General features: G+C 50.6%; 1 protein-coding gene across 7 annotated transcripts in view; it reads right to left on the reverse strand.

Annotated features, from left to right (window-relative positions):
* The window catches only part of Slc5a9 (solute carrier family 5 member 9), a 28,357-nt gene that overhangs the window by 10,678 nt on the left and 5,666 nt on the right, over positions 1–12,013 (reverse strand). For 5 of the 7 annotated variants that reach the window (XR_007109882.1, XM_047561902.1, XM_047561878.1 and 2 more), the window contains exons 3-11: positions 10,876–10,947; positions 7,556–7,660; positions 7,085–7,249; positions 5,810–5,915; positions 4,912–4,992; positions 4,406–4,611; positions 4,038–4,173; positions 3,459–3,566; positions 1,455–1,605 (exon numbers count right to left, since the gene is read on the reverse strand). Coding sequence is in view for 6 of the 7 variants with exons in the window: in XM_047561902.1 (XP_047417858.1) it covers positions 1,455–1,605; positions 3,459–3,566; positions 4,038–4,173; positions 4,406–4,611; positions 4,912–4,992; positions 5,810–5,915; positions 7,085–7,249; positions 7,556–7,660; positions 10,876–10,947 (1,130 nt within the window). In the remaining variant the exon portion in view is untranslated. Of the gene's footprint in view, positions 1–1,454; positions 1,606–3,458; positions 3,567–4,037; positions 4,174–4,405; positions 4,612–4,911; positions 4,993–5,809; positions 5,916–7,084; positions 7,250–7,555; positions 7,661–10,781; positions 10,948–12,013 lie in introns of all 7 variants that reach the window. The other 2 variants (XM_047561908.1, XM_047561918.1) reach the window with 2 other exon arrangements.

Below are 12,013 nucleotides of genomic sequence, written 5' to 3' on the forward strand. Positions count from 1 at the left end.
CTTTTAGATCACCCACACCCACCCCAGTCAGAACTCTGGGCTCTGTGTGTGTGGCATACCTTTCCTGCTCTTTGCCTTCCAGCCTCAGTGCAGGATAGCTCCCTCCTCCAGGATGATTCCAGCCTCCAAGGACCTCTCCCTTCTCCAGACTCCTTCAACTCTAACACACCCTCCCCTTTACATTTTCACTAAGATTAAGGCAAGAACTCCACCTTTTTCTCCTCTCTCTCCCTTGACTAATCCTGCTCAGTCTTAAATCCCCAAAGCATTCTCTATAGATGTGCAAATAAGCTGAAAAAAATTTTTTGGATGTGCTGAATGCAATAATACATGTGACCAGGAGATGGTGCCCACACCCCACTGATGAATTAAATAAATGGCAGCAAAACTTGGCAGTTGGAGAATAAAAGATAAAGGAACACTTATGGAAGGGCTCTATGTACTTATCCTTCTCTTTCCTTTTCCTCCCATTTTCCCTCTCTCGGCCCCCACTAGAGTAGCAGTTACCAGAGTCACCTCCCTGTTGTTCGCCCTCCTCCTCTGCCCTACTCTCAGATCTAGCAATGATCACTTCCTGTACCAGGGCTGGGACTCCAACAGAGCAAAGGCATCCAGGCAGAAGGAACAGTGAGTACAAAGACAGGAGCAAGATGTCTCAGCTCACATACCTATGTGCCTATCCACCAGAGAGGGAGAACACACTTTACTGCAGAAACCTGAGTAAGGGAGGCTTAAATTATGAAGCAGAGATTTCAAAAAAGGACCCTTAACCGTTCCTATCAAACTATAAATCACCAGCCTATTGAGAACTAGAAAAATTCTCCACCAAGTTATGCTTTTAAAAGCACAAGCTGATACCTACAAGATAAAGTTCAAATTCTTTAGCACCACATTCAAGGCTCTGCATCATGTGGAGACAACTTTCCTCTGAACATCTCCCTTGATGCAGGTCCCTCACTGTGTTATCTCTGTTTCTGCCCTTCTCATGAAACGGTGAGCACCCTGAAGCCAGGGTCACCACATGACTCATCCTAGTGTGACACGTGGTGGTGTTCGGGGTGGGGGGCGGGGAGACTGATGGATTAGATTCACAGCATTCCTGTTACCTGGGGATGACAGCCAGAGTTGACCTGAAAGACCCTGGAGGGTGAGCCGCATGCTGACTTTCCTCCCACTTACATAGTTTCCTTTTCATTTCTTAAGTGCTCTGTCATCTTCTCTCAATTACCCTGTTGATCCATTCCAAGAGAAAGTCAAATGGGCAGAAAAGAGATTTTTCTCTCCATTATTCTGGAAGGGGAAGAGTGGTCCAGAGATGGAGAGGGACTTACCCGAGGTCCCATAGAAAGTCAGCCCTAGAACCTAGTGCTCTGGCTGCCAGTCCAGGGCCCAGCCCCAGACAATCTTCTACAGAAAGGGGGTGCCCTGGGAGGGTGGAAGGAAGGATGGCACACCTGCCCACCACCATCAGCTCCTGCTCTGTTGCCTTCCTACGGAAGCGCTGCCACACGTCGATGGTGAACAGGGTGCTGCTGCTGTTGAAGATGGAGGTGAGCGAGCTCATGAGGGCCGCCATGATCACAGCGATCATCAGACCCCGCAGACCTGGGGAGAGACAGGCGCTGGTGGTCAGTTGGCCCAGTATGTGCTCTGTCAGGACCATGGAGGCTGCAGCAGTGTCAGAGTCAGGCGTCTGGGTTGGGGATGCGACAGGAAAGCTGTTGGTGAGGTTCCCATCTAGCACACATGGAATCAGGATATCCATGATGCCCTAGTCCAGGTTCTGACCAGCCTCTGCTTCTACAGGGTCTCTCGGCCTTGGGTGACTCATCTGTCCTCCCTGAGCCTGGGTTTCCTTATGCATATCATAAGGTGTGTGTGAGACTAGGTGATCTTTAAGGTTCTCTGGAGCTTTGATGTCTCAGCCTGGGTTTCACAGCTGTATACAGTTATTGGGTCCCTGTGACTGGAGGCAGGAAGGTGAATATTTATAATTGTTTGTTTTTATTTTATTTTTTAAAAGAAAGCGTTTTCTATGACCACATGGTGGTGCTGGGCTAAATCCTAGCCCAGGAAATAGAAGCCTGGGTTGTTTCCTGGCTCAGCAAGTAACTAACTAAATGATTGGTCTTTGGACTTCTCTCTCACTCTTTTTGTGTCCTGTGCTTTTTTCCCCCCACCTGAACAAAGAGAGAGTCACCCACTGACTCTCTGACAAGCTTCTGGAAATACAGCTACTCCTCACTGGGGGAGACAACTTCCCAGCCCTGGTCCCACCTCAGGCCTCTTTACCCCAAGGTCCATATATTTAATCACTTCCTGGAAGACTCACAGGTGCCTTGGACTCAGGGTTCCAAATTTAGGTGTCCATCTTCCTCTGGGCCCTCTGCTTTCCCCTGCAGTTAATAATATTTGTCTAGTTCCCCCATGAGACACCTCCACTTCTCGCTCCCTCTCCATCCATCGGCCCCTCCTTGGCTGCTCGCACCTAGCTGGGCTTCCCACCATCCCTACTATTTCTTACTTCTCATTTTACCAGAGGGAGGGAATACCTCTACACGTTCATTGCCTTTGAGGTCCTCAGTCTCAGTATCATTATTAACCCACTTTCTAAAGACCAAGACCTGGGACTCTTTGATCCCTCTGTCTTTCTTGCTCCAAAAATACAGTGAGTCAACAAGATCTTCCAATTCTGCCTCACCATTGTCTTTAAATGGCTTCTCTCTATCTCTAAAACCTCTGCCTTGGTTAAGTCATTAGTGCCACTTACCTGGATCAATGAAGACCCTCCCTGACGTCTCCTTGCCTCCCCCAGTCCTATCTCCATGCCGAATCCTCCACAGAGAGGATCCTTTTAAAGCACAAATTTAGCCCCCCAGAGCCCTCCACTGCCTTCAGAGAAAAGGACAGGCTGCAGAGCTCACCTGGCCATCCCCTTTCTCCTTGCTGAGTCCACACTGGGCTGCTTTGGGTTCAGACCATGCTCTCTCTCCTCCTCCCTCTGGGCATTTGCACAAGCAAACTCTCCTCCCTACAACATTTGCCCTGTCCCTCCATCTTTGCCTGAGGCATTTCTTGGAGTTCAGCTCCGTTTCCCAGACTTCCTCAGGGAATCTTTCCTGACATTCCCCCTCAGGCTGGGTCTGTGGCTCTTCAGCGTTCCCTTAGTCTCATGCAGTTGCCACACTAGTAACCCCAGTGAGTCTAAGAACTGCAGAGACCTTCCTTTCTTTTATCTCTGCATCTTTGACACCAGGACAAGGGGAAGCACATGACAAACATTTGTGAAAGTGTGTGCGTGTGTGTGTGTGTGTGTGTGTGTGTGTATTAGAGTGTGAGGTGCAGAGGTTGATCTTTCTCTTCCCTCTTCCTATCCATTTGATTCATTTGAAGGGCAATTTCTACTAGACAGTGGATATTGGAGGAGGCTAGTGGGTGGGCAGGGAGAGAGGACTCACCAATGGGCATGAGACCCATGACCAGTTTGGGGTAGGCGATGTTGGAACATCCCACTCGGGCCCCACAGACTCTTTGGCAGACATCAGGGTCCACGCAGCCCACCTCATCTGAAGAATCATGGATGGTAGTCAGTTGTAGGATCCTGTGCCTCCTAAGCTTGGACCACTATTTGCTTTATGACACTGTAGGGTTCACTGGAGACTCTGACCTTGTCTAGAAGGTCAAGAGGCAAGTGGTATCTGGTTTCTTGAAAATTTCTTGCCCATGAACAACATAGCAATGCATGATAGACTCCTTTGGGTTTTAGGTCTTATATATTGAAGGGACCAAGAATGCCTTGATTGGTTTTGATTCCCATAAAAAGGGAAAACAGGATATAAAAATGGCACTCGGATACAAATTTCTTCTGACGAAGTACTTACTACATGTTTGACCCACAAAACCTAAAATGCTTACTGTGTGATCTGAATAGAAAATAGAAAAGGCTTTCTAGTCCTTGCTCTGGCCCCACCTTACCCAGGAGCACCTCCTCTGGAAACCCCTTGCAAACTGCATCCCCAAGCCCAGAGAGCTCTTACCTGGGTACAGGGCCCGGCTGATCATACCAGGCATGACAATGAAGAACATGGGGAGGATCTTCAGGTAGCCCCCCAGCACTGAGCCTCCCTTGGCATGGGACAGACTCTTGGCAGATAGAGACCTCTGCACGATGACCTGAAATGGCAGCAATGGAGGTGTGCTGCTCACACTGGGGAGAGGCTCAGGTCAGCCACAGGTGAGCCCTGACACTGGTCACTGCCTGTGTCCCCACTCAGTTCCAGATTGAGGTCCAGCTCTCTGTGTATTCAGGTACCCATTTTTTGTTGTTGTTTTGATTTTTGGTTTTATTGGCAGGAATCTATCCCAATTCCTGGTGGGTCAGGCCAAGCCTGGTGGGGACCCTTACCTGGTCTGTGCACCAACACCAGGTGGCCAGTACCGTGAGTCCAAAAATGAGACCTGGCCATGGGATGTCTCCGCTCACAGGGTCCCGAAGCATGTGGAAGGCATCAGGCCGTGGGAGGTGACAGGTGGTATTGGGCACTGTGGCATTGGGGATGGCCTCCCTGTACCGCTGCTGTAGGCCTGGGTACCAGCCCACCTCCTGAAAACCTGTGGGAAGAGACACAGTGAGAGAAACAGTCCTGAGACCCCACTAAGCTTGTACTCCCAGCTCCCAGACCCATGCATTCTCCTTGGTTGAAGATTGGAAGGATTGGAAGCTGGAAGGGAGATTGGGGTTTTAGGATCAAGATTCCTGGTTCAGAGTAGAGAGAATCCTGCTTTTATGAGAGCCCTGGATTAGATGGATGAAGATGGCTCCATGCTGAGGAAAGTTCCATACAACTGACAAAGACAGATCAGAGAGAAATACTGGGGTGAGAATGGGATGTATTTAGGGCTCCTCCTTACCCAGAAACATGAGGACCAGGGCTCCCCCAACCATGATCACTGTCTGCAGAGCATCTGTGTAGATCACAGCTGTGAGGCCCCCTGGGGAACAAGGAGAAGCCTCATTAGTCATTGCGACACAGAGTGTTCCTCTTTAGGTGGCTTCCCTGTGCTTGGCCACACTGGGGAGACCCAAGAAGACACAGAGCCCTCTTAGCAATGGACTCTGGCCACCTGCCTTTGCCTACACCTAAAGCTCCTCTCAGTCCCACCCTGGGAGGATGGAGGCTGATCACAGACCTTGTATTTATATGGAGCTTTTCTGCACCTGACAGAGTCTGACTGTGGTCTTTGTGCCACAGCTTCTTTTACTGTTGCTGCTACTATTCCACTCCATTCCTTCTTGTGCTGTTAGCTCTACCAGGAGCACTCTCTCCTTCCCTCCCACTGCCCATCTCAATGCCTCCTGTCTTTCAAGGCCAACTTAGCCGTAAGTCAGTTCGTCCTATGCCAGTGTCCCTGGGTGCACAACCTTGTGCGAGATGCCTCGAAGGAAACAGGAGAGGGTGGGTCTGAAGCCTTTGCTCATGGTGACTCTGGTCCAGCAAGAGCTCCTTAATCTGTGCCCTGCTTCCTGACACAGGTGGTCTTTTCAGTCTTTCTGTCTCTCCTGGACTATCTACGTGGCTCTGTTTCCCCATTTCTTCCCCTCTCATCCCCTCTTCCTGTGTCCTGCTGTGTGTTTCAGTCTGTTTCTCTGAGTTTCCCTCTTATCCTACATCTCTGTCTCAGCCCCTATTTGTCTCTTTCTCTCCCTCTTTTTCATTCTCTCAGGATTGGTTTTCTCTGTCCTCTGTCCCTCTCTCTTTCTATCCGTGTGTCTCAGTCTCTGCGCACCCACGTGACCTCTCTGCCCTACCTGCAATGGTGTAGACAGCTGTCACCACCAGCAGGATCGCCGTGGAGAGATAGAGATTCCAGCCCAAGGCCATCTGGATGAAGAGGGCTCCAGAGAAGATGTCAGTCTACAGGAGCAGAACCAGGACCCACAAGTCAAGGCCACCGAAGGCCCTCGGCAAGACAGCTGTAGGTATGCCACCTACCAGTTCCGCATACCGGGCACCCTCAGCCTTCATTTGCACAATGAAGATGAGCCTGAAGCGCCACAATAAGGAGTATGGGCTTGATTTTGTAGACACTGAGGAGCTCTAGATACTTTAAAGCAAAGAAGTACTGCATAAAGCTCTGAAAGTAAGAAAAATCTAATTGGCTGATAGGCTGGTCTGTTGGCCCTGAAGGGAGTGGTAAGAAATGAAGTGGAAGATTGAGGAAGTGAGGGTGGGAGCTAGGGAAGGAGAAGAAGAGGACATTTAGGAGGAGAGAGTAGGAACTTAGCAGGTTGCTGATGCTCCTTAAAAGAACAGAGGTCCACTTGGCTGCTGAATGAACCCATAGGTGACTCAGTGTGGCAGGAGGCTTAGTGCTGGTGACTGTGAGCTCTGGGTAATCTACATGTTTGGGTTTATTAGAGGACTTGAGGGGGTGGCCTGTGCCTAGACTGGCAGGCTTGGTGGAAGAAGAGGCCTTAAAGATTTTTCAGCCCCAGACCTGACAACCGAATGACTTAGTCGCCATTAGTCCAAGCTCGCTGACTACATCCCATGCTTTATAACCCATCTAGGTCTACGACATGGAGAGCGGAAGGACCTGGACTGGGTCAAGGAACTCAAACTTTAGTTCTACTTCCAGGTCTGGCCTTCTGGGTGAACTTGGGTGAGTCATTTGACCTGTCTGGGTTTGTTTCCCGAGTTTACATTCTAGGCAATTAATGAAGAGTTTCTAAATGGAGAATCAGTCAATGAAAGGATCACCGAATGGAGGAACTCTAGATTGTGAGTTCTTTGAACGTTGGGGCTGCCATTCAATTCAAACGTTCATCATTCATCTCTGATTGCCCCACTGCTGAGGGAGCACAAGGGTTAAAATACATGGGTCTGTCCTTCCTCTCTTTTACCCTTCCTTCCTTGTATCTATCCACTGGTCATTCTTTCCTTCCTTCCTCCTCCACCACTCCCTTCCTTCCATTCAATCTGTGATTGTCAGTTTCCTCTCAGCATCAAGCCCAAGGTAATACACTCAGAAGTTCCTAAATCAGCAGTTTCAGGGTCAAGCTGGGCCCCTGAGTGGTACCCACCGATATCTTGGTGAAGATGTAGAGGATGAGAGACAAGACAGACATGTACACCTGGATCCTCTGACCCCCAAATCTCTTCTTCAGGTACTGAGGCATCGTGACCACACCGGCTGCGATGTACACAGGGACAAAGATCCAACCGAGGGCCAGGAGAAGGCAGGTTGCCTGGGAGAGCAGAGAGAAGATCCAGATGGTGAAGGAAGGTGGAGGGCAGCCTGCTACCCAGAGGCAGTGTGTGCAGAAGGAGAACCCTGAGCGGGGAGGGAGAGGACCTGGCGCCCAAACCCATCCTTCCAGGCGATCTCAGGTGAGTCCCTCTGCATCCTCCAGGTCTTGTTTTTCTCATCTATAAAATGTTTTCTCAATTTACCATGCAAACTTCTAAGCACCTCTGTTTCTCTCGCCCTAAGGCCAGGGATGGAGATAGTTTTAGACCCTCAATATCCCAGAGCATCCAGGTCAGCTTCTCACATTCCACTCAAAGCCTCCCACGGCAAGGCCTCCAGCAGCTCCTGTCCCAGCCAGGCCGATGAATAAGCCGCTTCCCACATTGCTGGACATCAGAGACGCTCCAATCTGCAAGACACAGATGGGGTCAAGGGTCAGGGCTAATCCGAATCAATCTGGGACCAGGACCATGATCAGTGAGGAGGAAGCACGGAGCTACATTTATTGGGCACTGCACTGGGCACCTCATATGTCCCGATACAGTTAATCTCCATAATTTTAGAGGAAGGATTTTAATCTTCCCAATTTGCAAAAGAAAGAAATAATGCCAAGAAAAATGAAATCACTGGCTCCAGATCACCCAGTGAATACATGGTAAAGTAGGAAAGAAGGGAAGCCAGGGGAAGCAGGCGTGTATAAGAAGGGCACTAGGACCTTCAGCCTAAGGGTGTCCAGGGAGAAGGAGGCTGCAAGCCCAGGAAACTCCCACAGGAGGCCAGGAGGCCCTGCCACACCCCTAGTTCCTGCTGACTCCAGGGCCAGGCCAGGCGAAGGGAGGGGCCGAGAGGCTGAGCACAGTCCAGGCCAGTCTCTGAACTGAGTTCCTCTTTCTTCAGGAGGGCAGCCAGTTTCTCTAAGGCAGTAAGAGGCATAATAATGGCAGTGATGATACCAATCATCAGAGCAGTTGGTGCTTGCACAGCATCGCCAGGAACAGGTCATGTTCTATGAATACAGTCTCTCATTTAATCCTCATGACAACCCAGTGAGGTGGGTACTATAATTGCTATGGTTCAAATAAAAATCCCCCCGAGGTTTATGTGTCCTCAACATGTGGCACTATTGGGCAGTGGTGGAATCTTAAGAAGCCGGGCCTAGTGAGAGGTCTTAGGTCATTGGGAACATGCCCTTGAAGGGAATTATGAGACCCTGGTCTCCTTTCTTTTTTGCTTCCTGGCCATGAGGTGCACCATAATAAAACTTTTTCCTTGATAATTTGATTCTGTACTATATTTGTTGTGGCAACACAAAACTGATTAACACAGTTATTATCCCCATTTTACTGATGAGGGAACTGAGGCATAGATAAGTAAGTTGCCCAAGTCCCAGAACAAATAAATGACTGAATGAGGATTCAAATCCTGGCTTTCTGTCTCCTATAACCATTAGACAAATGGTGCTTGACACCTAATAAACATTTGTTCAATGTTATGTCTTATTATTAGATGGGATCCAGGACTGGGAGGGTGGGAGGGGGTGAGGGCAGAGGGAGGGCCTCTGAGGCCTGGGAAGAGGCTTGAGGAGAACTTGGGGACAAGACTGGGGGCTGAAGGGAAGATCTAGAGTTTCATACTCATGTCACCTTAACAAAAATCACTTTCTCTCATAAAACCTCATCTGCCTCAGCTATAAAATCTGGACACTCACCTCTTCCCAACACCTTGTTCCCAGAGGTGCTGGGAAATAGAAAGTGATAAGAAGGGAAAAGGATCAAGAAATTCAGAGAAGAGGTGACAGCGCAGGGTAAAGGCATGGAGATGTGCGGCCCGATGTGGCTGAGGCCCTGGTGCTGCCTCCACCCCAATATGTGTGCATGCAGTCACACACACACACGTGCACAAACACACACGTGCACACACTTGTATTCATACACTCACAGGCACACACTCAAACACATGTAATACACTCACACACATATGTACTCACAAACTTGCATGTACACTCACACACACGAACATATTCATGCTCACACATGAGCACACCTTGCAGACATGTGTGCACATAAAAACATTCTTACATGCACACTTACATATACACATTCACTTCCACACACATGGGTGTGCTCACGTGCATTTTCACATGTACACTCACATTCGTGCACACACATGTGCACAACACAGTCACGCACACAAACACGCACACATATGCACAAAGCATGGACCTATGCACACACTCACATGCACTCAGGCACACACTCATTCTCATTCTCAGGGCTGGGCTGGACCACCTAACCAGAGCAGAGAGGACTGGGCCCCCTGCTTCCGAGGAAGAGTGTCTCCCATGAGCAGTGAGGCATGTCCACCTCACCCCGTCCAGAAGATTTGGATGAGGTCATGGGGGAGGATGAACATTTGAGCTTCTAAAGCAGGGATGGCTGCTGCTCCTTCAGATCTTGTGGTTTTCCAGCCACATGCCCTTTTTGGAGCACAGTCTCAGCACTGGGTGGACAGCCAGACACACAGCTCCAGCAGTAGTGGACAGAGCGTCCCTGACCTGAGGGATGGTTGTGGACCTCACCTCAGGCTGAACCCAGGTCTCTGGTGCCAAAGGCACAGTTCACAGCTCTGGGCAGCACATCCTCTTTTCCTCATGGGTTCCCACACTAGGTGGGGGGTGGGGTGGGCACACAGGAACCTGCCAGGGACACTCCTTCTGCTGGAAGGCCTGTGGATTCCCTTATACCCACAGAGGGACCCAGAGCTCTGCCCTCTGCAAGTGAGACAGCTTGAGAGGTCCCTGCCTCTAGCTCTTCCTACCTCAGACACCCAACCCTAGCAGAGAGCCCTGCATCCTCCTGGGTTTCCTCCACTCTAGGTGTGGAGGTGGTGGGTGGGGAGGTGGTGAGAACCAGGACAGGTGGGACAATGGCTGGTGCTGTGTGTGAGTGTGTCTGAGTGTGTTATTGTGAGAATGTGAGTGTGAAAGTGCAAATGTATGAGCAGGGATAGGAGTGCATGTGTGAGTGAATGTGACTGAGTGTGTAATTGTGGGTGTGAGTGCTCACAGGTGAATGAGTGGGACCTGCCTGGGTGTGCAGACAGCTCCAGTTTCCACTGGGCTGAGGGTTCTCCTGTTAGTTTTCCTGGGCAGGGCTTACCTCCCTCCCTGCCAGTCTGGGAGGAGGAAGTAGGTTCTGAGGACAGGTGGAAATGTGGGGTGGATTAATGGGAGAGACTGGGGTTTTTGTGAAGGTTTGGTGTCCAGTTTCTTGAGGTGGCTGGGGATTTCTGCTGATTCTCTTCACTTGCCTGCTCTTTGACTTGACGCTGATGTGTCACTGTCCTGAAAAAATTTTTTTCCTACCTCCCCCTCCAGTCCATGCCACTGCCTGCAGCTCTGGGGCCTCCTCTGAGCTCTCAAAAGCCCTGGTGCCCATACTAGGAGGTGCCCATGGGATAGTTGTCTGAGGGGTGTGTTAGTGGGTCACTTGCTTGCAGGGTGGATCAGAGTGGGAGGCTGTTCCACTGACCCAGAAAGAGAGGCTGAGAGGAGTTCCTGATCAGTGGGAGGAGGCAGGTTTTTGAAGCTCCACCTGGGGAGAGAAAGGAGGGAGGTCCACTCACAGGCCACCAGCTCATGGATCTTCCCGCCAGGAAGTAGCCACCAATGGTCCCTCGGCTTGCACGTATAGACGACTGGAAAGGAAATGGCAAGAGACAAGGACTTCTTGAGTTTGTCCCAGGCCTCTGCCCTTCCTTCAGGCGCTAAGGGGTTGAAGAGGGTGAGAAGTGAGGCAGGGTGGAGCTGCCTGAGCACTGGCAGGTTTTGCCATTTTAAGTTATGCATCTTTGGGAGAGCTGCTTCCTCTCTGTGAGCCTTGGCACCTTTCCCCCAGATCTGGTGTGAAGAGCAAAGCAAGTAAAGGATGTTCAAGGTCTTCACCAACAGCCAGTGCTGTGCGGGCGTGCCCGTTGGTAATCAGTGTCCCTTCCCTCTCCTCCCCCCAGTCTGCTTTCAGGACATGGTTTGGAATCTCAGTCTTTGGTGCATGGTGACTGCCTCTCCTCTCCTCTCTCCTGGGCTCCCACTCTGGAGAGGGACAGCCATTTGACCCCTTCTGATGGGGATTCTTGGCCTCGGCTAGGATGACAGGCTGTGTTTGGGGGCTTCCCTTAGCCTGGCCTGAAGTCAGACCGCAACACTGAGCCCTGTCCAGGACCATGGTGGGAAGCAGCAGGTGGCCAGCCTGTTTGGGCTGTGCTCTGTAGAAGGAAGGGGAGTGAGGAATGCAAACATGTTCTCTGGGCATCCTGGTCCAGGGCAGGCACTGGGCAGGGAAGGCTGAACTCAAAGCATGTATTCTGATGCAAAGGGCAGTGGTTCTCTGACTGGGTCTGAGATGCAAAAAATCCTTGATGGTAAGAAGGAAACTGGGAAGGAAATTGGTGACTAGAGGGCCTTGTGCTTGTTCAGCTTTTACTTGAGCTTTCCCGTGTCACCTCTGATCCTACTGGAGGCCATAGGAAGCACACAATTTTATTTCACAGATGAGGAAATGCAGCCATGGGGCAGGAAACAGCTCGTCCAACTCACAATAGAGTCTGCACTTCCCTCTGGCCGCCTCCTGTAAGCCACTGAGCACCTGCCTGCCTGCTTGTTCCTTGCTTCAGCTCTGGGAGGCAGGGACTGTCACCTCCCCTTACATGGGAGGGGACTGAAACCCAGAAAGTGTTCCTGACATAGCTACAGCCCAGGAGGTGA

The sequence above is a fragment of the Sciurus carolinensis genome, chromosome 1, assembly GCF_902686445.1.
Source record: "Sciurus carolinensis chromosome 1, mSciCar1.2, whole genome shotgun sequence".
Taxonomy (NCBI): Eukaryota; Metazoa; Chordata; class Mammalia; order Rodentia; family Sciuridae; genus Sciurus; species Sciurus carolinensis.